The sequence below is a fragment of the Nycticebus coucang genome, chromosome 2, assembly GCF_027406575.1.
Source record: "Nycticebus coucang isolate mNycCou1 chromosome 2, mNycCou1.pri, whole genome shotgun sequence".
Taxonomy (NCBI): domain Eukaryota; kingdom Metazoa; phylum Chordata; class Mammalia; order Primates; family Lorisidae; genus Nycticebus; species Nycticebus coucang.
Window position 1 is genome coordinate 11,292,163 of NC_069781.1, and position 25,917 is coordinate 11,318,079.

Consider the following 25,917-nt stretch of genomic DNA (forward strand, 5'->3'; position numbering starts at 1 on the left):
AACTTCACATGTGTTATCTCATTTAACGCTTTACAAAAAGGCAGCCAGAAAGTTTATGTAACTTCCCTGAGATTACATAGCCTTTTCCATTGTGACTTATCTAATAAAACTTGTTTTTCCTTAATTTTCTTAATAAAGATTTTAAAAATTATTCGTTATTCAATTTTATTTCTTTTCCAATGTATTAAATTGGTTAGGGCTACAAAAGTGTACTCTACTTTTTCAATGCAAAGTATCTTAGTTCTTTTATGGCAAAATGTGAACTAGCCCAAGAATTCAAACATCTTTTAAATTTTTTCTTTTAAGAAAATAGGCTCCAAATTTATAGCTGACTTGAAAACCAACTTTTGAAATATATCCTACTTCAATGGGAGAACTAGACAAATCAAAATTCAGTTTCCATAGTACTTGAAATAATTTTAAAAGAGTCACTTGCCAAGTACAGTATTTTATTTTTTTATTTGAGGCTTTGAAAAATTTTATTGCCATAATGTGCTGACACCTTCACAGTCTGCCTTTGTCCTTTCTCCTCTATGCATGATAGACTGGTAACTGCTCATGACATTCACAGAAAGACTCATGTGCAAAAGGATATAAAACGTCAGCCTTGAGGCCACAGTACATAGAAAATGGATGGCACTGTTCATTTTCCTAAAACACGTGCTAAGGGGTGGCTCTAAATGACCACAGATAACATTTTCAGTTAAAGATTTTTTCCTTTAAAATAATACTTCTCTCATGAAAACAAAAACCCAACTGTGCTAGGTATACAACTTGATGGGTTTCCTTCAGAGGTTCATGGAAAGCCTCTGGCAGGTTCTGAAACACTGACATCACACCTGTGGAAGTGCCTCCTGGTCAGCTGCACTGGAAGGTGGAGCCGTCTCCCAGGCAACTCACCAGCATCCCAGAATCAAAACTCAAGAACACAACGAACGTTAACAGGTCAGATTTCTTGTCCTGAGAAGTTTCATGCAGTGGCTCATGCCTGGAAGCCTAGCACTTTGGGAGGCTGAGGTAGGAGGATCACTTGAGCTCAGGAGTTCAAGACCAGCCTGAGTAAGAGCAAGATCAGGCTCTATTAAAAGTAGAAAAATTAGGACGGCGCCTGTGGCTCAGTCGGTAGGGCGCCGGCCCCATATACCGAGGGTGACGGGTTCAAACCCGGCCCCGGGCCAAACTGTAACCAAAAAATAGCCGGGCGTTGTGGCGGGCGCCTGTAGTCCCAGCTACTCGGGAGGCTGAGGCAAGAGAATCGCTTAAGCCCAGGAGTTGGAGGTTGCTGTGAGCTGTGTGAGGCCACGGCACTCTACCAAGGGCCATAAAGTGAGACTCTGTCTCTACAAAAAAAAAAAAAAAAAAAAAAAAAGTAGAAAAATCAGCTGGGCATTGTGGGTGGGCACCTGTAGTCCCAGCTACTGGGGAACATGAGGCAGGAGGGTTGATTGCACCTAAGAATTTGAGGTTTCTGTTAGCTACGCTCATACCACAGCAGTCTAGCCTGGGCAACACAGTGAGACTCCAAAAAAAAAAAAAACCCTATTTTTTTTTTTTTTTTTTTTTAAAGAAAGAATACATAAGACACTGTTAATTGCCTTTAGGGAGTCAGACTAAGGGTCTAGAATAGAAGGGAAGACTTCTGAAAGAACTCATGCTTGGTTTCATTGAGCTCTACTGTAGTTTTATTAATTTCTGCACTATCATTACTATTTCCTTCCTTCCACTTTTTTTGGTTTAGTTTAGTGTCCTTTAATATCTTGAAACAAACCCTTAGTTCATTGATTCTCAATCTTAACATATATATAATAAACGCACATATATAAATATATACAGTACATACATGTACATGAACATGCATTTATATATTATATACTTAAGGTGATAAATTTCTAAGTATGGCTTTAGCTACATCCCATGAAGTTTAATGTGCTGTATTTTTTAAAATTTTATTGATTTTGGGTTAACATAAGGGTACATACAATTAGGCCACATTGTTTGTGTTTGTAAGGTATAGTCCTAGTTGTGGTTAAGTCCTTCATCCAGGAAATGTGCCCCATACCCCTACATTGTACCTGACAGGTGGAAGAATATGTTGTATTTTCATAATCACTCAGTTAAAATATGTTCCAATTTGCATTGTGATTTCCTCATTAACTTGAGGGTTATTAAATACATTTCTTAATTTCCAAACATATTAAAAATTTCTAGTTATCTATTTGATTTCCAGTTTAATTCTGCTATAGTCAAAAAACACACTCTATGTTTTAAAATGTTTAAAATGTATTGAGAGGGGCTTTATGGCCCAGAATATTTCAAAATATTCTGCGACTGCTTAAAATAGCATGCATTCTATAGTTGGTTATATCCAGCATTCTATATATGTCCACAGGTCAAGTTTGCTAACTGTGGTATTTGAACCTTTGATATCTGTGCTACTCAAAGTCTGAGTCCAGAACCATTAGGATCAGCATTAATATGGAAGCTGCAAATTGTCAGGCCCACTGGAGACCCCTTGATTCAGAATCTCTGGGAATGGGGCCCAGAAATCTGTACTTTAATACATATCCAAATCATTCTTATGTACAAAAAAGTTTGAGACGCACTGTTCTATGTCCTGATTTGTGTGTGTGTGTGTGTGTGCATATTGCTTGTTCAGTTACAGAAAAGTGCAAAAATATCCTACAGTGATCTTGGATTTGCTTGTTTTATTTTGAATTCTGTTAAGTTTTTGCTTTATGGGTTTTTTAGAGCTGATGTACATAAATATTGAATTGCTATGTCATCATTATTTAGTGTCCCTCTTTATCTCTGATAAAATTTTTTGCTTAAAGTATTTGTTAACTGATATTATTAGATCAACACCAAATTTCTTTTGGTTATTATTTGCATGTTACATTTTTTTCATATTGTTATTCTCATTCTTTCTGTCCTTATATTTTAAATGTGTATCTTAGAAACAAATAATTAAGTTACATTTTTATATCCTGTTTGCCTAATACACATGAAAATACACAATTCATTTGCTTTAATGTGATTACTAACATATTTAGGTATAAAACTACCATCTTACTATAACCAGCTCATGAACAAATTTCAATGACCCCTATGTGTTCTTTAGTAATCCTCTCTCATAAATAACTACTTAACCCTTTGAGTTATTTCCCAGAAATGGTAAATTTTCTATAAGACAAAGGAACTAAGAGTCTGAAGGCCCCTGCGAAGGCTTCCTGATGCCAAGATTCATTACCCCACACAACCTGTACCAAGGCATTTGGCCCCTCCTTTAAGAACCTATGATCTCTTTTAGTGGAGACATGGATTTGAGGCAGCTTCTTAGACAAGATGTCTGTCATATTAAAAAATTCCTTTCTTCCATGGCATACCTCTTGGGGCAGGACACAATTATAAGACGGACTTTAACAAATGCAATCAGTATAACCTAATTCTTTGTACCCTCAATGAATCTCAAACAATAAAAAGAAATAAAATTTTTTTTAAATTCCTTTCTTCTTTGGCAATACTTGTCTCAATAATAAGATCTTTGAGTGATGAGCAACTGGATCTAGGCTAAAGTCCCTTATGGTTTTGACAACTTTAGTAAGTATTTTCTATTTGTCCTACTATGTTCATTTTTCCTCTCTTTTCTTCCCTTATTTTAAAAATTTTTATTTTTAAAAATTGTGCCACGTTTCCCTCTTTATTAATTTGAAAACTATATATTCTTTAAGTGACTACCATAGAGATTACGGAAGCTTGACTATCAACATCTAACATTAACTGGTACTTTTTCATTAATTGGTTCTTTCCGAGAAAATGCAAGAGCCTTAGAACACTTACTGTCCCCGTATTACTCATAAAGCATTATCACTGTGTATTTTCATTCTCTATAAATTGTAAACAAAATAAGACACTATTATTAGTTTCAACAATACATACACATTTACCCTTTTCTTTGTGTTTCCTGCTCCTTCCTTCATCTCCCACCCTCTATCTGGAATCTTTTTATTTCTCTGTCTGAAGAACACCCATTTTTATTGTCTTTGGAGAGAGAGTGGGAAAAATTCTTTCAGTTTTTGACTAGAAATGTTTTTATTTTACCTCCACTATCAAAAGACATTTTTGGAAAACCCAGAATTCTTATTTGACATTTAATTCGATTCATCCCTTTAAAGATATCATTCTATTGTATTAGGTATGGCTTTATTTTTTTCAGTTAAGAAATCAGTGGTCAGGGCGCCGCCTGTGGCTCAAGGAGTATGGCGCTGGCCCCATATACTGGAGGTGGCAGGTTCAAACCTGGCCCTGGACAAAAAAAGCAAAAAAAGCAAAAAAAAAAAGAAAAGAAAAGAAAAGAAAAAGAAATCAGTGGTCAGTTTAATTGCTATGTGTGTGTTTGAAGGCAATCTTACTTTTGCTGCTTTTTTTTTTTTTAACTGTGTTTAGTGTAGATTTCTATTTATTCTGTCTGGGGAGTGCAGTTCTTCATGAATCTAGGACTTGGAATTTGCCATTAGTTTTCAAAAGTTTATAGCCATTACATTTAAAATACTGCTTTTGACACACTCCCAAATTTGCTTCTGGGACTCCATTACATTTAATGACTTTCTTATTATAGTCTCTATGTTTCCTTTTCTCTCTCTCTCTCTGTCCCCCTCCTGATTTTTCTATTCTATTGTCTCTATTTTTTTTGTTAAGAGACAGAGTCTCACTTTGTGTCATCACAGCTCACAGCAACCTCCAGCTCTTGGGCTTAGGCGATTCTCTTGCCTCAGCCTCCCAAGTAGCTAGGACTACAGGCACCCGCCACAATGCCCGGCTATTTTTGTTGTTGTTGTTGTTGCATTTTGGCTGGGGCTGGGTTTGAACCCGCCACCCTTGGTATATGGGGCTGGCGCCTTACCCATTGAGCCACAGGAGCTGCCCTGTCTCTCTATTCTTTAGTATGTTTATTTTCTTGTGACTCATCTTTTAGTTCACTAATGTTCCCTTCAACTATGTCTAATCTGCTTTCAAACCTGTCCATTGGATTCTTAATTTTGGTTATTGTATTTTTTTATTCTAAAATTTCCAGTTGACCTTTTGTTATGGTTTCCAGTTCCCTGACAACATTCTCCATGGTGATGTCCTCTCCTTTTACTTTATTAAGCATAGTTATTTCATAGTCCATAACAGATTCCTTTATTTCCTAGATCTCTGTGACTTTGCTCTCTACTGGTTGCTACATACACTGTCATCATCCTCTTATGTGTCTTTTTTTCTGATTGTGTGCCTAATGTTTTATTTGCTTTGTTTATAGAAACAACGTAAAGCCTAGGATGATGCTATATTTCTCCACAAAAATATTTATGTTTGCTTGATCCAGGCACCTATGAATAAAAGCAGATTCTCCATTAAAATCCTACTTCCAATGTGTTCTTACTTCTAAGCTGTAGCTTAAAACTATAAATCCTATGATATGAGGACAATTAATGACAATTAAGGTTATGGGGGGAGGAAAAGCAGAAAGAGGGACGGAGGGAGGGGGGTGAGGCCTTGGTGTGTGTCACACTTTATCGGGGCAAGACATGATTGCAAGAGGGACTTTACCTAACAATTGCTATCAGTGTAACCTTATTGTACCCTCAATGAATCCCCGACAATAAAAAAAAAAAAAAAACCTATAAATCCTAACCCAAAGCAAAAGGAAAGAGGCAGCTCTCTCTTGGCAGGTCCTAGCCACCAATTCCCACCCTTCCAACCCTGAACAATTATAAAATCACTCTTTGACTGTTCAGCCTCTTAGCTAGCAACTCAAAATTAGCAAATGACCCAAGGAAAAGTAGTTTTCCACAGCTTTATTTTCCTCTTACCTGCAACTTTTTCCATTTCTAGGGCCTCAACCATGAACTTAAGTGAATGATCTCCAAGCTACATCTTTAACTTTGACTATTCTTCTGAATTTTATTTCCAAATTGAACATTTTCCAACAGATACTAAAGGAACGCAAACCTGGCATAACCACCACAAACCTTTAATCTCCCCTCCATAAACCAGCTTTTTCTCATGTGCTACCTGTATCAGCTAATATCACCATCTTAATAATCTATGTTAAAATCTATAACTATCTTCTTTACTCTTTCCTCCTCAAATCAGTCTTATTTCCAAAATACTTTTCAAATCCATCCCTCTTTTTTATTTTCAGTGTCCTACTTTGAATTCTCATCACTTCTTGCCTGAATTATGCTAATATAGTCATACCTAGGTATGCTGGGGCAATTGGTTCCATGATCCCCACACATACACCAAAATCTGTGCACATTCAAATCCCATATATTATAATTAGCATATAATTTATATGCTATATATTATTCTAATTATTATATTGATTATAATACATAGAAGAACCTCTGTAGCGACCACCCAAGGGACTGTAACAAACTGGTCAATATACGGAGATGGTCAACATAAGGAAGTAGTCCTACCCATACTGATGCACACATGTAGTACATGTCCAGTCTATGAAAATTAAGTCGACTTAAAGAGGTGGTCAATGTAGGGAGGTTCTACTGTAATTAGTATATAACATATTAACTATATTTATGATTATAATATTTACATCATTACATTAATTATAATATATGCTGACTATATGTTGCAATATATAATTATGTAAGATATGCTACATAATCATATATATATATAAATATATAAAATATATAATCCTCTTTTCCTCATTAGAATGTAAGCTCCATAAGAGAAGAATCTCTGTTGTACGCATGCTTATATATTGCCCCAGTGACTCTAAGTCATTGGTTAAATGATTATTGTTGAAAAAATTAATTAGGAGATTTAGAATAGACATGTAAATTGCTCAACCTTATAATTGCAGACATCTAAACTGCTCAACCTCATAACTGCAGACCCTCCTCAATCAGGTTCAATTTTGACTTTCCAATGTTACGTTCTACTATCTGAATCAGGTTTTCAACAAAAATACTCATTGAGTATCTATGTGCTGGACTCTGTGCTAGGCATTAAGAATATAGTGCAGTTCTGACCAGCATGGAGCTTACCACCTACTTGGGAACCGCATTTAACAAATCATTATTTAGTTCAATAATGGTAAGTGTTGTCAAGGAATAAAAAGCTATTAGAATATACAACAGAGGATATGAACTGTAGGTATTAAGGAAAAACTTTCCTGAAGAAGTGACACTTAAAGTTTACTTTGAAGTAATCGAAATTAGTAAGATATTTTTATGTATGCTGTGGAAGTCAATGTTAAAAAATTTGAGGTAGGGCGGCGCCTGTGGCTCAGTTGGTAGGGCGCCAGCCCCATATACCGAGGGTGGCGGGTTCAAACCCGGCCCCGGCTGAACTGCAACCAAAAAATAGCCAGGCGCCTGTAGTCCCAGCTACTCGGGAGGCTGAGGCAAGAGAATCGCTTAAGCCCAGGAGTTGGAGGTTGTTGTCAGCTGTGTGACACCATTGCACTCTACCGAGGGCCATAAAGTGAGACTCTGTCTCTACAAAAAAAAAAAAAAAAAAAAAAAAAATTTGAGGCAGGCCAGGCACAGTGGCTCATGTCTGTAATCTCAGCCCTCCAGGAGGCCAAGGTAGGTGTATCGCTTGGGTTCAGCAGTTCAAAACCAGCCTGAGCAAGAAGAGTGAAATCCTGTCTCTCCAAAAAAAAATCTGGGCCATGTGGCAAGCACCTGTGATTCCAGCTACTTGGGAGGCTGAGGCAGAAGGATTGCTTGAGCCCAAGAGTTTAAGGTTGCTGTGGACTATGCAGCCAGTGCACTCTATCCAGGGTGACAGAGTGATACTATCTCAAAAAATAAATAAACGAATGAATGAATAAAAGAAAATTTAAGGCAGGAGAAAGAGCATATAATAATTATTACTATATCTTCCATTAGTACTTACTCTGTAATAGACACTCTACTAGGTACTTTACAAGTATTATCTCACTTAAACTCCCACAATTCTATGGAGTACATGCTATTTTTGTCCAAATTATACATATGAGGAAAGGAGGCAGAATGAGGTCAATTGGCTTGCCCCGGGTCACAGAGCTAATAATCTGGAAAGGAACTGGGATTTTAGTCCAGGTTTGCCTGAGTCTTTAGAGTGTACAGCATTAATTCTTATCACATAACCCCCACATGATAACACAGGTCCAGCCTTCCCAGACTGTTTTCCTAACATATTTATCTATCTTTTGCTTCTGCAGTTTCTTTCACTTAGAATATCCTTACTCCCAGATTTCTTTCTGTCAACGTCTTTTCCACCCCTCCCTAGGTTCCACACGTGTCATTTTCTTTAGAGGGTTTTCTGATCCTCTCAGTAGAAAGCCATCCCCTCTTTACACTATATTCTTTACATGGCACCTCACGTACCAGTGTACTCACTCAGGTAGCTTTTATATTCTGTCAGCAACATGTCTGTCTCCCGCAAGGAATTTGATATTTCTAGGGGAGAAGCACCCTATCTCATTCACCTTTTTTGCCACAGTGCCACACAAAGTGCCTGGTACACAGTAAGCACTCAGTACCTGTTGAGTGAATTAGGCAAATTGACAAAAATCCTGATAAATACCTTTGGCTGGATGAAATTAACTTCCTTAACTGTTTGTAGTTTTTACTCTCAAAACGGGTACTTAGGTTTTTGAAAAGTAATGTGCTCTCCACATGGTTCACAGGAAAAGAAAAGAGAAGCCAAAAGAGCAGACCAAGGAAAGCCTCAGAGCACCTCAGGGGAAGGGAGTGGGTGAGAACAGCCCACTTCAGCAGAGGTGGGAAGCCCAGGGCTGGAGCTTGGAGCCTGTTTAGACATGGTGTCTCTGCTCTTTGGGATACACTATTTTCTGTTCACTCCTCCCTATCTGCGCTCCACCCTGCTGTGGGCCCCAGGGAGCAGCCTGTGTTCCTGCCAGCTTCTGGCCAAGAGTAGACCCTGTAGGGGGATAAAAGGAAGGGAGGACAGTGTGGTCAAGTATTTGCTCCCCTGACTCCCGTGCTATCTTGCTGCCTTCTCAGTTACTTACCTTCTCCGTACACCTTCTGGGGTCCTGGTGACCTGTCCTTTATCTCTTTAGGTCAAAGGAGCTAAGAGAACCTATTACTAGCATTATCCTTTGTGGTTTCCCTATACTTGGCCCAATTTTTGTAAATAGTGACTTCATTAAACTCTTCTCAAATTATCCTGACCATGCTGCGACCCCACGGGCCTGACACAGTGGGGAGGAGCAAGGCAATGGGAAGGGGAGAGGCAGTGATGAGACAGGGATGGAGAGAGACAGATGGTAATATTCAACTGGAAAGAAGAAGAGAAGGAATAAGTAAAGGAAGGCAAAAGGGACAAAAACTGGAGAGACCACAATTTTGACTATGAATTCTAGGTGTAAGGAAACTCAAAAACACTAACTCCAAGCTGGGAACAGTCTCTCTATCCTGAGTTTTGGTATCACATCAAATGAGTGTTAGAGATTCCCTCAAAGAGGTTAATTTGAAAATAAACATAATACCTGACATCACAGGACAAGCTTAAAGGACCATAGTGAACATGGCGCTGATTTTTTTTGTAGGGAGCCATAAATCAGAAACTGCTCCTGTGTTCTTTCAATCTTGCAGACATGCCTTATCTGTACTCGGAGCTATAGCATCCTCAAAGCTCCCATCTTTTTACAACCTGCTCCTTTGTTCGTTGCACACTGTTTAACAATGTCCCATTTCCACTAGGCCACATGATTGGAGCTTTAAGAACAGAGGGTCTGTACCTCCTTTCAAGATGGTGTGAAAGAACTGCTTTAACAAATAGTTGCCATTTTCCTTCAACTTGTCTCCAGTTTACCAACTGTATGCTTACAGTAGAAATCCACTTCTGCCTTTTGTCTACTGCCAAAGTAACTGGAAAAGCCTTTATGGACAGTTGGAAAAGATACTGTAATTTCAGTCATCTTTTTCTTTTCCAGTTCTAATTATTACTTTAACGGGCTGCTTCTTATTTTAATAGATTTTTTTAATAAGGAAATCTTACTTACAAATTTTAATTAGCTTACTGAATTTTCACTGCTTTGGAATAAGTAGTTTAATGAGTAAAGAGATCTCAGACTACTAACTAGCTTAGTCTCCAGAGTGGCTTGGGGGAAAATGATGTAGCACCAGTGATATAAGCCCAGGTCTGTGCCTCACAAACCAGGACTCTGCAGCCTGGGCCCTGAGGCTGGATGAATCACACTGCCTCTTTCAGGAAAAAAAGTGAAAAATTGGTTTCTCTTTCTACCAAGAATCTCTGTGTAAGACCTCCCAGTTCCTCAACTCACTCAGGCTGTGACCCTTGTCAAACCACTTAACTTCTATGAACTTCGGCTTCCTCATCTGTTACGAGTTTAGAATTAGATTATAATGTTTTCCATCCTGGACTATTACAAAAATGGGTCTTGTGTACCACTTTAGAAGCTCTGAAATGTTAGTTGAATGAATACATGAATCTTAATGTTGTCATTTAATCTCCCTATCACTTCTTTACAGTACATTTCAATTATAGTAGCAACAAAGAATAAGTTAACATTTTTCATTCTAAAAACCCCTGGCAGATAAAGTAGGGCCAAAGGTGTTTAAATTCAAAATTGGAATCAAGAGAATAGAGGTTTTTGTGGCTTAGTAACTTGAATAATCAATACAAATTAGCTCTATTCCAAAAAGTAAAAGCATATTAATATTTGATCCATTAATTATGAATATGTGACAATTTTAGTATGATTATCAGTGCATATAACATTTGAAATAATTCCTTCTTTTGTGAATGTTCAGGGTGTTATGTAAAAGGGAAACTCCAGCTTAATCAAATCAAGCCTTAAAAAATTAGAAATTTCAAATTCAGAGTTTAGTATGCAATCCTATATTAAGGACATCTATAATACATTATCACAAATTAATGTAAGACTAAAATAAACTATAAAATTTTCCTACTTACCTATCTATTTATAGGTATGATATATTGTGAACTTAAAAACGTAAGACTATGTTAACTTAATATGTCTAAAATCAAACTCCTGATCTTCTCCCCAAAACTTGTTTCTCTCAAATCCTTCCCCATCACACTTAGTGACAACTCCATCCTTCCACTGCTCAGGCCAAAAATGTTAAGAGTTGTGCTTGATTTTCTTTCTGAGACATCCTACATCTGACCAGTCAGTAAATCCTCTCGCTTCACCTTCATAACATACCCAGAATCCAGCCACATCTCATCACCTTGCCCACTGATACTCTGATCAAGCCATTGTCATCTTCTGCCTGGATTACTGCAAATATACCCTCACTGGTGTCTCTGTTTCCCCTTGCTTCCCTGGCCTATTGTCAATACAGCTGCCACGGTGGACCTACAAACCTCAAGTCAGATCATGTCACTCACTCCTCATTTCCCATCTCACTCAGAGCAAAAGCCCAAGTCATTACCATGGCCTAGAAGGCCTGTGCACCATTTGAGCCCCAGAGCCTCTGACTTCATCTCCTCCTACTTGTACAAATGTTCAGGCCACTTTCACCTCAGGATCTCTGCACTTGCTGTTCCCTCTGCCTAGAACGTTCTTCATCAATTACCCGTATGACTTGCTCATTCATTTCCTTCCATCTTTACTAAAAGACACTTTCTCAGGAGGGACTTTCTTCACCACCATATTAAAAACTGCCTCTCTAACCCCTTGTTATACTTCTCTCCTTAATTTTTCTCCATAGCACCTATCACTTTCTGACTTTTTCTCACTTATTTTATCTATCTGTTTACTCTCACAAAAATGTAAGTTCCATGAGGCCAAGTTTGTTGTTGTATTTTAGTCAAGTAAAAAATATATACATACAAACATGGGGCATGCATCCTTAGTACTGAGCTTGATGAGTTTTCATAAAATACATATACCAAGCAAACTACCACACAGATCAAGAAACATTTCTTCCCCACGTCCAAACACAGTTCTCCCAAAGGTAACTACTAATGTGAATTCTAACACTTAAGGTTAATTTTGCCTATTTTTAAACTTTTTACAAATGGAATCATGCACTAAGTACCTAGCACCTATCACTTAGCATTATGTACTTAACATACAGTTCATTCATTTTCATTGTTGAATAATATTCCAAATATAGGTAAATATACCACATTTATTTACCCATTTTCCTATTAATGAACATTTGTATTGTTTCTAGCTTTGGCTATTGTGAACATTGTGGCTAAGGACATTTCTATACATATGTTTTGGTGAATATACATGTAGTTACACATTTCTATCAGATAGGAGATGGGGCAAGAGTTTGTCTGCTAAGTTCATTGATATCTTTTCCACCCCTAACACAGTATCTGACACATGTATTACAAAAAATAATTACTGAACAAGGAATGGAAACAGTCTTTAAAATTGTTATTTAGATTTAAGAATTGACATAAGACTTCCTTGACTTACAAAGAATTACACATATAGGTTTATAATGCATAATAATTAAATTAACCTCTGTAAATCTGCCATTAAAATTAAGAAATAGATTATTATTATTTTTTTTATTAAATCATAGCTGTGTACATTGATATGATCATGGGGCATCATACACTAGCTTCACAGACCGTTAAGAAATAGATTATTAACATCAGCTCCTTACATATTCCGCCTGATCTCATCCCACTGGATTCTTTCTTTTATTATTCCCTTTCTTTTCTCTATGTTTATGTATACCCTGATAATATGCTGTTTACTTTGCTTGGCTTTGAAGTTGTAAAACTATTATCGTATTATGAATGCTCTGCAATTTGCCCTTTTCACTCAACATTACGTTTCTAGGATCAACCAGAAATGACACATGTAGCTATGGATCATTATTTTTTCACTACTGTATTGTGCTCCATTGTGAGAATATACCACAGGGTATTTATCCATTTCTCTAGTCAATAGACAGCTGGCCTTTCCCCAATTTTTGCTATTTCAAACAATGTTATTATGCATGTGCTTACCTGTGTCTCCTGATATCCAGCTAAGAAGTTTTCTAGGGCAATTTCACTTAAAGGTACCCTATTTATTCTTTTTTTATGAGCCAGACTCTCACTCTGTTACCCTGGTTAGAGTGCTCTGGGCTCAACCTATCTCACAGCAACTTCAAACTCCTGGGCTCAAGCGATTCTCCTGCCTCCGTCTGAGTAGCTCCAGCTAGAGGAAAATGCCACCATACTCAGCTAGTATTTCTATTTTTAGGAGAGGCTCTTGCTCAGGCTAGTCTCGAACTCCTGAGCTCAAGTGATCCTCCCGCCTTAGCCTCCCGGTGTGCTAGGATTATAGGCATGAGCCACTGTGCCCTGCCCCCTATTTATTCTTAATTATTAAGTATTTTAAACACTAACAGTAAAGAATAAAGCATGGTTTCATATACTATAAGTCTAGCAAAAACAGTCTTGTTGCAATTGCCTGTTTCCAGTGGGTTTCAATATTCTAAAAGTTACCTTTATATGTAAACAAAATTTAGGTTCTAAATTTAATTGTAATTTCAGGTATGATTTATATTTTAAACAATGTTTTTACTCTTTTGAAAGTAGTTGACCTGTCTGGTCTGGAACAGAAATTCTTTGCCTTCACTTTTAACCAATGTAAACAAAGCCATAATTTATAAGGATAACAACCAATGAGGCCAGGCATGGTGACTCACACCTATAATCCCAGCACTTGGGAGGCTGAGGCAGGTGGATTGCCTGAGCTCACAGGTTGGAGACCAGCCTGAGCCAAAGCGAAACCCCATCTCTTAAAAAATAGCTGGGGTTGTGGTGGGCTCCTGTTGTAGAGCTACTTGGGAGACTAAGGCAAGAGAATCGCTGAAGCCCAACAGTTTGAGGTTGCTATGAGCTGTGACACCACAGCACTCTACCAAGGGTGACCAAGTGAGACTCTGTCTCAAAAAAAAAAAAAAAAAAAAAAGATACTAACCAATGTCTTTAATAGTTAAAGTGATAGTCATTATCTCCACTTCAGAGATGTGAGAAGAGGGATTTGTTGTATAGAAATTATCTTTTCAGGCAAGAAACAGGTAAAAAGAGGATGAAATCGTCACGATTTAAACTGAGGCTTAAAGTGTTCACTGAAATGTTGTGTTTGAAAGGTGGACCTGCTGGAAGACACAAGGTCAGAAAGTTTGTTTTTTAGACAGAATTATAAACTATGTCTATATTATATCTACCTTTTTACTATTTTCTTAGAAAGTGCTATAAAAATTTTAAAACCTAACCAAGTTATTTTTATATAGAAAACAAGTGAAATAAATATAGTAATTATTTTTTAAAAACTCCAAAACTCCCTTGTTCAGAAGCATCAGAAGGAAACGTTCTAACACTTATTCTACAAGTATGTACTGAGCACATGCTATTCTGCACACAAACTACTAAGTATTATGGCTAATGGAAAAACCTAGATTTCACTGTTTTTAGAATATGTATGTATATATGTATTTATATATTCTGTATAATTCTCTAAAGATATGTATATTATGTAAGTGGAAAAAACACCTTAACTTTAACTGAACCCATGAACATTCAAACTCTAAGTCAGAGAGTGGCATGAGAGTCAGACTTGGCATTACCATCAGGTGCTCAGCGTGGGTCTAAACATTTCCCTAACGTTCAGGGAAAATACACACATCATAAAAACCCATTCAAAATGAATATACTTTAAATTTGGTCTTCTAGTCTGACCCAGTATATGGTACTGTTCCATAGTATTTCAAGTGGAAGTGAGTAGTACCTCTACCCAGATAATATTTTATATAACATATGCCTGTGTAAGCTGGTAAAATAAATCATTTACAATTCATTTCAGACTGAGCAAAAGAAATCAAGATATAACATTATTTCATAAGAGAATGACAATAAACCTTAAATAAAATCTTAATTATGAATAAAAGTTTGTTCTTGAGGTTCTGTAAATAATGCCAAAAGAGGAGCTGGAAATCATGTTACACCTAGATCATGGCCGGGAGTGGTGGCTCACACCCGTAAACCTAGCACGCTGGGAGGCCGAGGTGGGTGGATTGCCTGAGCTCACAGGTTCGAAACCAGCATGAGCAAGAGCGGGACCCCATCTCTAAATATAGCCAGGCATTGTGGTGGGTACCTGTAGTCCCAGGTACTTGGCAGACTGAGGCAAGAGAATGACTTGAGCCCAAGAGTTTGAGGTTGCTGTGAGCTATGACATCACAGCACTCTACTAAGGATGACCAAGTGGGACGCTGTCTCAAAAAAACAAAACAAAACAAACAAACAAACAAAAAACCCTAGATATTATTGCCTCAAATAACAATGACTTAAAATATTGATATGAAACCCTCACTGATATGTGAAGGGAATCTTTAGAGTCTTGAACTTCAGATGTATAGCAGGAATCTTTACTTAGAACCTACTTTTAAAATATGGTGTTATGTGACCCCAGAACACTGATATTTCTGCCAAGGGTCAGTTTTTCCTTAAATTCTATTGTAAAAACTCATTAGTAAACTACAACTTTTGTATGCTATACAGTAATGCTGTTCAAATAAATGTCAATCTATAAACGATAATGAGTATTTAAATAAAGGTTTTATTTTAAAGGTAATACCAATAGGCAATATTTCTTTTTTAAAGAGACACTATTGTTTGTTAAGGTAAGTTGTCTCCAATCCTCAATTCAAACAGCATTTTATTTGACTAAAACTAATATATTTTGTTAGAAGATGGCAACTAATTTAGAGCCACAAATTATTATAAATGGACATTTTAACACACACCCCCAAACTTTGACAGGTATGATCTTAATTACATAGCTTAATGGAGAACAAGGAAGCAACGAAATCCTTAGGACTCAAACATAATCACAACATGGTTACCAAGAAATCCTTAGGACTCAAACATAATCACAACATGGTTACCAAGAAGGGTTACCAAATTCCTCAAAGCATTCACTAAGAGTTATATTAAATTTCCTTTTGGCAACAAATAGATTGGTTTCTCACTGGTAGAAGCCTAGGTCAGTCATCTAAATCAGAGAAACCAGATGTACGTGCCATTTATTGGAGAGTCACTTAAGTGTAATTTGTGTCTCTCCCCATGGCATGTTTATGTCCCCTCTATAGAAGATTTACACTGGAGGCTAGGGATGGTGGTGATCTTGATTCCTTGCCACTTAGGATTTAAAAAATTATCTAAGCTTTAAAATCAAAGAAGACCCACAGGGCCTTCTCTCACCTGTGACACTGTGATGCTGCATTTCTTGGCCAGTTCCTCTTTGGCTTCTTCACTGGGGTAGGGGTTGCTGAGGTGTGAGTAAAAATATTCATTCAAGATTTCTGTGGCCTGTTTACTGAAATTACGCCTTTTCCGTCTATGACAAGAATGAAAAAAAGAATCACAGTTACAACCAGCACTAACTGAAGAGGCGTAGATTAGTCAGGGTCATACAGAAAAGGACATTTCTATGTTTAAACTTTCTTAGGGGTCTAGTTTATTACTGTGATATTGTAAATTACGTTCTGGGCATCCTCCGAAGTACTAACCAACTTAATATGTAGGATCACTAAGAAAAATACTAGAATATGAAGCACAATTTCATTCTCTCATGTACTCAACGAACATTTACTGAAGATCTAATGTGTTCTAGATATTTAATGAAAATCCAGTGGGAACAAAACAAAGTCTACCAGACAGCCTACAGAGAATGGGAGGGCTAAATTAGGACACAGTAAAAAAGACGGGAGAAGAAAAACATTAGAAAAGTACCACAGGGCGGCGCCTGTGGCTCAGTGAGTAGGGCGCCGGCCCCATATGCCGAGGGTGGCGGGTTCAAACCTCAGCCCCGGCCAAACTGCAACCAAAAAATAGCTGGGCGTTGTGGCGGGCGCCTGTAGTCCCAGCTACTCCGGAGGCTGAGGCAAGAGAATCGCTTAAGCCCAGGAGTTGGAGGTTGCTGTGAGCTGTGTGACGCCACGGCACTCTACCCGAGGGCGGTACAGTGAGACTCTGTCTCTACAAAAAAAAAAAAAGAAAAGTACCACAGAAACAAATAGTTACAAATTATGATGACCATGTCAAATACAACAAAGGAGAAGTATGAGATATAATGAAAAATGTGTAAGAGGGAAATGCAACAGACTATGAAGTGAGGAAAAATTTCCTAGACCGAATTTATTGTGAGATTCAGAGAATGTGTAAGAGTTAGACAAAGAGTGGCAGGAAAAAGGACTGGGCAGAGGAAATGATTCTGAAACAGAACAGAGCTTGACAAGTCTAAAGGCCTAGAGGAAGCTGAGTGTAGTAAAATACAGGGAACGTGTGAGATGAGTATGGGAGGATGGGCAGGGGCAGATTATAATGGCTTAGAGGACCCTCTAAGAATTTTAAGATTTTATTCTAAGTGCAATAAGAAGCTACTAAAGGTTTTCTGGTTCATGTTTTTATAAGATGGTTCTGACTACTGAGAATGTTAGAGGAGGGCATGAAAGGAACTGTAAATACCATTTAAGGAGATGACTGCACTGGTAAAACTGAAGATAGCAGGGACATGGCATATGGTAAGAGGAAGGGAAATAAGATGCAAGATCTATATTCTATTTGAAAGATAAAAGCAATAGGACCTGATGATGGACTGGATGGGAAGAGTGGGTAAGGGAGACAAACAAGGCAGGTAAGGGGAAAATATATCAAGAAGGATTTCTGGATTTTTCTGCTTAAGCAACTTCCTAGACTGAGGTATGATTTTCTTTGCAAGAGTGGAGGAGGAAAAATTTTTGTTTTTGCTGGGAAAGAAGTGACAGACTGTCAGAAAATCAAGTACATTCAGTATTTATTAAGAACATATTTCAAGTAGCAAAAATATCATTTATATTGGGCTTTGTTATTAAGATTTTAAAGAATTCCAGCCTGAAATTTAGCACTTGTGAGAGTTCATTTTAGATTAGATACTATAGTAACCGGAAAATACTTTTCCGGATAAACTTTTAATACTTTCTTCCATATAATCTTGATCTTCTCATTATGATATCTTAAACTCAGAAAAGACAGAGAGAGTTAAAAGGCAGTTGTAAAGGTACGCACTGAATGAGTGTCTTCTAGTTAAAATGATGCTACTAGGATGGCAGGTTAATATGTGATCTATGTTTTAACATTACAAGAGAGTCAAGGGAGCAAGAAGTCTAGGTCTGATCAAAACATTTCAGATTTCAATCCTGAAATTTGTTAACTTCAATAATTTTTAGAGGGTTAAACCATTGTTTCCTAGGGAATGAAAATGAGATTTAAGATCTATTTGGGGATTAAAATCAACAGGATTTAATGATGAACTGGATGGGGGAAGTGGTAAAGGAAGACAGAGAAGGAAAGGAAGAGAAATATACCAAGAATAATAGCAATTAGCATATTGACAGGAGTCATGCATTGCTTGACAAGGAGAAAAGGCCCTTAGGTGGGAGTACTTTGATGAGGCACACTCTGATGGGTAGGTGGGTGGGTAAGAAGAGTGGGAAAGGTCTAGAATAGATATTGAAAGTGTCAAACTTACAGGCATTATTACCTGGCCCATACTCATTATTTGTTGAAACCAGACAGTAATGACTTGCTCATAAAATCTAGGTTCCTGAAATCTTAGGAAAATTGGAAAATCAGACATATCAGTCCCACATTCTTAGAAGGCAACTGTATGCTAAAGTTGGCTGTCCACTTAGATACACACGCATCAACTCTAACCCTCCCTGCCCTTCATTGCATCCCTGACCTGGACACTGCACTCAATTCCATCACACATAAGCCTGTGAGTTTGTAACTCCCAGTCAAAAACAGGAGCCCAGCAGTAGGGACCAGGGTGGATGGGAGTACATGATATAAGAGCATTTCTCTGGGAAGGAAGGAGGAATAACACCTATGAAAACCAAGAGGAGTTTAGCTCACATCAATTTTGCCTAGGGGTGGTTTTAACAAACATCAAAAAACCCTCAGAAAACAAACCATATCTCACCATTCTCGCTGTGTCTAAACTGCAGCACTTCTACTAGATGCAAGGAATGGGATCTACACAAATTTATTCCTAAATATTTTCCATTAGCGCATGCTTCAACTTGTCCAATTATGAGGAAAATGTGAGCACGGCCTTACAGAAGCCAGGGTGAGGAAAGGAATCACATCTTTGACTGAGCATGTTTGCCTACCGCACAGCCACTTGCCTTCTGGGTGCAGAGGGCTTGCTGGAGGCACTATAAGAAGAGACAGAACCAAAGCTCACTATTTGCATGCACTTAAAGGCACAGAAGGTAATCTGGTCTTATACGTTATTTATTTTTTAGAAAAACACCTTGTAGAAAGTGTCCATTAAGCATTTCCTTTTTTCACTCCCCCAGGGTCCACCACACTCTAAATGGCTATGCCTCGGGCCAGTGTACAGAAGCTCATCAGTCCCAGGGCTGTGGCCCACCAGCATCACAACATCACTAACAGCAATCTCTGCAGCAGAAGGGACTCTGCTCCAAGCTTTTCTAGTCTCTCATTCTTGCACTGCTCACTGTAGGCTGTTAACTACTTTCTCTTTGTAGAAGAAAAATAAATCATTTAGGTGTATATATTATGAATGCAGTTATGAAAAAATAAGCATGCATGTTGACAAGAACAGGAAAGTATCAGCAGAAATAAGGATAGCAATTGTGTTACAAAGGATTCCTTTCTATCAGCTGTACATTTTATTATCCTTGTTACATAATAGTTTTTTTTAAAATTGAGACAGAGTCTCACTTTGTCCCCACCCCACCCCCCAAGGTAGAGTGCCATGGCATCATAGCTCACAGCAACCTCAGACTCTTGGGCTCAAGCGATTCCCTTGCCGCAGCCTCTAGAATAGCTGGGACTACAGGTGCCTGCCACAATGCCCAGCTGTTTTTAGAGATGGGGTCTCGCTCTAGCTCAAGCTCATCTCCAACTCGTGAGCTCAGGCGATCCGCCTGCCTCAGCCTCCCAGCGTGCTGGGATTATAGGCGTGAGCCACTGTGCTCGGCCCATAATGTTTTTTATTGCTGCAATTCACAAATTTGACAAATAATTTTAAAACTTTTTTTGTTTTATGATGTTACCTCCCTAAATTTGACTTGAACTGTTATAAAGTATTAGGTGGAAATATCATTAATCTAGTCAGTCAATACATTGTTCTTTGTAACTTATTAGGTGTAAAGTGTTTGCTAGAATTGGGAAAAATGCAAATATGTTAAGTCTTGGCTGTTGCTTTCACTGACTGTGGCTTACTAGGGGAGAGAAGAAATGTTCATGATATGCCGGGTGAGGTGGTTCACACATGTAATCCTAGCACTCTGGGAGGCTGAGGCAGGTGGATTGCCTTAGTTCACAGGTTGGAGACCAGCCTGAGCAAGAGCAAGACTACCCCCCTTCTCTCTAAAAATAGCCAGGTGCTGTGGTGGGCATCTGTAATCCCAGCTACTTGGGAGGCTGAGGCAACAGAATCACTTGAGCCCAAGAGTTTGAAGTTGCTGTCAGCTGTGATGCCATGGCACTCTACCAAGGACAACAAAGTGAGACTGCCTCAAAAAAAAAAAAAAAAAAAGAAAAAAAGAAAGAAAAGTTCATGAAAAACTACAAGAAGGGAGTCTGAAGGAAATCTAGTCTGGAAAATTATATAAATGGAGTGTAAGTGTTCAAGGGAAGGGAGGGCTGGTCCAGTGGGGTAATTAAAGTGGACTTTTTGAAAAGGAAACATTTAGGGCAGGCCTACAACAATAAGCAAAGTCTCACTAGATCCAACAAATATTAGCACTGACTCCGTTCTGGGCTCTATTCCAGATACCCTCACAGATGATAACTCATTACTGGTGACCAGCTTAGAGATTGCTGTGGGAGGCATGGGAGTAGGTGACTAGTTAGTGGAAAAGAAGGAACTCTAGGCAAAGGAAATAGATCAGACTAGAAGATGTTTCATTTTTGAAAAACACAGGAAAGAACATTTAGTGATATGTAAATAAGAGCAAAGAAAATGTTCAAACTGTGATCTAATAATTCCATTTCTGAGAATTAATCATTAGGAAATAATACCAAATACTAAAAAGGCTCAACGCATAAAGACTTTCACTGAAGTATTAGTTTCAATAAACATCTGCCTAAAATAGCACCCTCTCTCCATTATTTTCTCTCCCCTTGCCTTATTTTTCCACATAGCACTTATGTCCTTACTAAATCTCATTACATTATTAAGTTAGATTATTGTCCTATATATTTGTTCCCTTGTCTATCGTGCGTTTTTTCAAATAGAATATAAGTTCAAATGGGACAAGTATGTCTTACCACTATAGCCTGAGCACAAATAATGTTTGTGGAAGGAGGAGGAGGAATTTATTTTTTATTTTTTTAAGATCAAATGACAATTATTTCATTTTTATTTTATAAATGAGCTTTTTTTAATACTAACATTTATGATAATTTTCTATACCCTTCATGAGACAAAAATAGTGCCAAATGAGACATGATATAAAAACAATTTATTTTCTCAAGGTGTTTCTATCTTTCTCTGGCTTTTTATTGTGATTTCAAGATACATTTCTTATAGACATTGATATATATCTTTCCAGAATTTTTATATGCAAGTGTTAACACACTTTTGGAATATAAATTTATTTATTTAACTGAACTAAATTTATATTTATTTTTTCTTCTCTCTTTTTTTTTATTAAATCATAGCTGTGTACATTGGTGCAATCAAGGGGTACAATGTGCTGGTTTCGTATACAATCTGAAATATTTTCATCAAACTGTTTAACATAGCCTTCATGGCATTTTCATAATTATTGTATGTAGACATCTGTATTCTGCAGATGAAAATTAGTAAGTTTTTCCTTTACCCATTCTAAGATGCACCGTAGATATGATAAGGAAGAATTTATAATGGAAATTAATGAGAATGACTTAAATGCTCAAAAAATAAAGTAATGCTAAACAAATATTATATATCTGCTTGGTAGACTTCAACTATTAAAATGCTTTTTAAAATTTAAAAGAGCTTATACTACATGAAAAATGTTTACATTTTATGGCAAATTTCTTAGAAAGCAAAACAAAGTATGTATATTGAACCATCATAAAAGTATGTCCTTTGAAAAGCCCCCCAAACAAACATAAAAAACAAGTAATAGTAAATAAAAATAATAAAAATAAACAAATTAATAATAAACACAAAGTTTGGGGGTTTATGTTAACTGCTATTAACTGAAATAAAACTTCCTTTTTAAAAGTATCAGTATTTCTAAGTATTTTCTTATAATAAGCACAAGCAATGTAACAAAAAAAATACAGAAGGAAATACACTAGAACATTTGTATCGACATTTTTTCTTTAGGTAGTAAAAATAAGGTTTTCTTATTATTCTATAATTTTCTAAATTTTACACATGAGTGTGGCATTTTTAAATAGAAGAAATTAATAATAAAACTTCAAATTTTTACAATGACAAAATAGCAGTGCAGGCAGGCATAGTTCGCAGAAGGCCTTCAGTGCCAGGTTAAGAAGTGTGTCTGTGAGTTACATACGGCATGGTGATGCCCCTGTGGTTTTTAAACAAAGCAATCAGGGCATCACGGCGAGGTTATAGAAGCAGGAAAGGGGTACTGAAGGGAGTAGGACTGGAGACAGGGAGATGAAGAGGGGGACACTGTAGCCCAGGTACAAAAAATTGAACAAGGAAAGATGGAAAGAAAGAGCCAATGTGAGAAATGTTGAAAATGAAGCACTGGTGAATTCTAGTGACTAATTCAGTGTGGATGCAGACGGAATCAAAGGTGACACAGAGTTTTGCTTAACTAGGAAAATGAGGCTGGGTGTGGTGGCTCACGCCTGTAATCATAGCACTCTGGGAGGCCAAGGTGGGTAGATTGCCTGAGCTCACAGGTTCGAGATCAGCCTTAGCCAGAGTGAGACCTCATCTCTAAAAATAGCCAGACGTTGTGGTGGGTGTCTACAGGCCCAGCTACTCGGGAGGCTGAGGCAAGAGAATCACTTGAGCCCAAGAGTTTGAGGTTGCTGTGAGCTATGACACCATGGCACTCTACCAAAGGTGACAAAGTGAAACTGTCTCAAAAAAAAAAAAAAGAGAAAATGGAGGTATGATTAGGTGGCAAATGTTTTATTTGGCTCTAAGGAGGAGCTCTGATATGAAGATGGCTCCACACATGTTGTTTTCCAATTAAGAAACTAACTTAGAGGGCGGCGCCTGTGGCTCAAAGGAGTAGGGCACTGGCCCCATATATCAGAGGTGGTGAGTTCAAACCCGGCCCCGGCCAAAAACTGCAAAAAAAAGAAAAAGAAACTAACTTAGATATTTTCTTTACTATTGTGAGATGTAGATGATAATTATTACCTCTGTCAGATTTCAAGAGGAAGAAAACAAAATAGAAACTCCTTTCCAAAGTTACAGATTGATCATAAGTTTTGCAATGCTCAAGAGACATCCCTACTGAGGCAGCACATTACTAGGACGCTGACAACTCTTCTGTCATTCAGTAGGTCACCATATACAATTTATCACCATCTACAATGTATTACCTTACTCCTGTGAAACCTGGGGAAAGCTTTCGATAAAAGGGAAATATTCATCCACACAAGAGAAACTGATAGGCGCTTTCTTACTTGATTTGGAAACACAAAGTTTGGGGGTTTGTGTTAACCGCTATTAACTGAAATAAAACTTCCTTTTTAAAAGTATCAGTATTTCTAAGTATTTTCTTATAATAAGCACAAGCAATGTAACATAAAGAAATTCTTATAACATACCCTTTGGTTAAAATAGTTACATGCAAAAAATTATCCTTAAAAATACATTTTAGCATCAGAATTGAAAGGCTACATATTCCTAAAGTCACTAGTAGAAGCACTTTTCTATTCATTTCCTAAGGCACTAAACTGGCAGCTAACAGCACTACACTCCCAGACAGGAAGGGGCCTGACAGCATAGGCACTATGAGGGGAATTAGCTGTTCACTGTACAGAAGAGTTCTTATTGCCAAACTAAAGAAGAACCTGATACCAACTATCCAGTTTTGTAGAAAACAATATACAGGAAGTAAAAGGGGGATGAGGGGAAGAGCATGCAATACATTTATGGCCTCACATACCTGGCATCAAGGAACCTTGATCTTAAAATCATAACTGCTTCACAAGTGCTCTGTTTGAGTTGCATCTGAATGGAACTAAATTTTCGATGGATGATGCCCACCATTCTTTCAATTTCTTTTGGGGAAATGGGACGTGTTCTACTCTGTTCTCGGAGAAGGTTCATCACATGTGTAGTGAATTCATTACACGCCTGTAATTGGGGAAAAAGAAATCACTCCTTAGGAAACTGGTGTTTTATATTATCATACCCAGACATTAACTCATCTGAATTTCCACCTCATTTGCAATCACCAATGGCATTATGCAATGCGTAGAGTAAAATGAAAACTAAGACTCTTGTGAAATGGTGAAGGTAGTTAAACGGGCAGCTAGAATCCTGACACTATGAATGGTCAGACATGCAAGGGTGACATAGCATCCAACTGCCCTTCCCACCCGCCCTTGTCCCACTTTCAAAATGAGGTTTTTCTACTGGAGGATTCTCCCTGCCAATCCTTATATACTATGTATAAGCAAAAATAAATGTTAATTGCTAACACTACATACCCTCTTATTTTCTCTGGGTTTTTCTATTTATTCAACAAATGTTTACTAAATGACTACAAAGTTCAAACTCCACCAAGTGCCAAAAGGGACATTAGAAATGAGCAAGATGCAGACCTGGTCTTTGGTGAGATATACATATAAAAAATTAATGCTCATGCAAGGCAGTCAGTGCAAAGTCTAACAGGAAGGTATTAATAAGTGCTTCATAAGTTCTAAGGAGGGAGTATTTTCATCTGAAGGCTTCATGGTTTGGACTTTAAATAATGGGTAGGATCTTTGAAAGGTGAATAAAGATGGAAGTCAGGAGGAAATCCAGACACAAGAAAACCCCCACATACATGATAGTACGTAGCAAGTTCACGGAATACCAAGTAGGAACAGAGAGAATATGTAGAAAAGAGGGGATTCACATTTGAATTAGCACATAAAGGGCCTTGTCTACCTAGCCTTCCAAAGACCTAGTATAATTTTAGCTGCAGTGCAGGCCCTTAGTGGATACAAACCTCCCCTGTAAAGCAGCTCAGCTCTTCAGTGGAGGAGCAGCAGGAAAATAAGGATGAGATTTGGGCCTCAAACTTTTTAGTCAATAATCCTTAGAATGCTGTCTCTTTCAGTTCACCTATATTCTTTTTGATCTATAAAACCGTGTAACTAGGCCCCACACTGAAATCTGGTACTGCCTTGGTAAATAAAGCATTAGTCTATCCTAGGAGTGAAAAGAAACCATCTGCAGGCATTTTTCTTTGAAAGGCAGGATGGGAGACTACATCTTACTGCATGAGTGCCCCTGGTAGGGCGAACAGGCAGAATAATCATTGATCAAGGTAGGACATATTTTGAAGCTATAATGTCCACTTCCCTATTGATATCCTGAACATTGCTCATATATAGCACATTATGATTTTTCTAACTGCTCATTAGAGAACCAACCTTTCAAGTCCACTGGATATTTCACTTACTCTAAGCTTACATGGAGCTTTTCATTTTAGACTTCATAGACAGTCCATAACTAAAAAAGGTTAATTAGTTATTGTCCTAGGTAATGATATGATAAAGCATTAAGGAACTTTTTAAGGCTAAAACCAAAAGTTCTTCTACTTTTAAGGAAGAAACCAAAATTTAAAAAAAAATTAAGATTTTCTCTACTATATTATGGATTTAAACTATCTTACACCAAGCTGAAAACAAGTGATCATGTTATCCAGAAATATACGTATGTAGTTTTTTTCTTAAACCTTC

General features: G+C 37.6%; 1 protein-coding gene across 5 annotated transcripts in view; it reads right to left on the reverse strand.

Moving 5' to 3' along the window:
• Positions 1 to 25,917, reverse strand: part of PBX3 (PBX homeobox 3) — a 220,107-nt gene that overhangs the window by 15,488 nt on the left and 178,702 nt on the right. For all 5 annotated transcript variants that reach the window (XM_053567139.1, XM_053567131.1, XM_053567161.1 and 2 more), the window contains exons 4-5: positions 24,132 to 24,322; positions 16,231 to 16,366 (exon numbers count right to left, since the gene is read on the reverse strand). In XM_053567139.1, coding sequence (XP_053423114.1) covers positions 16,231 to 16,366; positions 24,132 to 24,322 — 327 coding nt within the window. The remainder of the gene's footprint in view (positions 1 to 16,230; positions 16,367 to 24,131; positions 24,323 to 25,917) is intronic.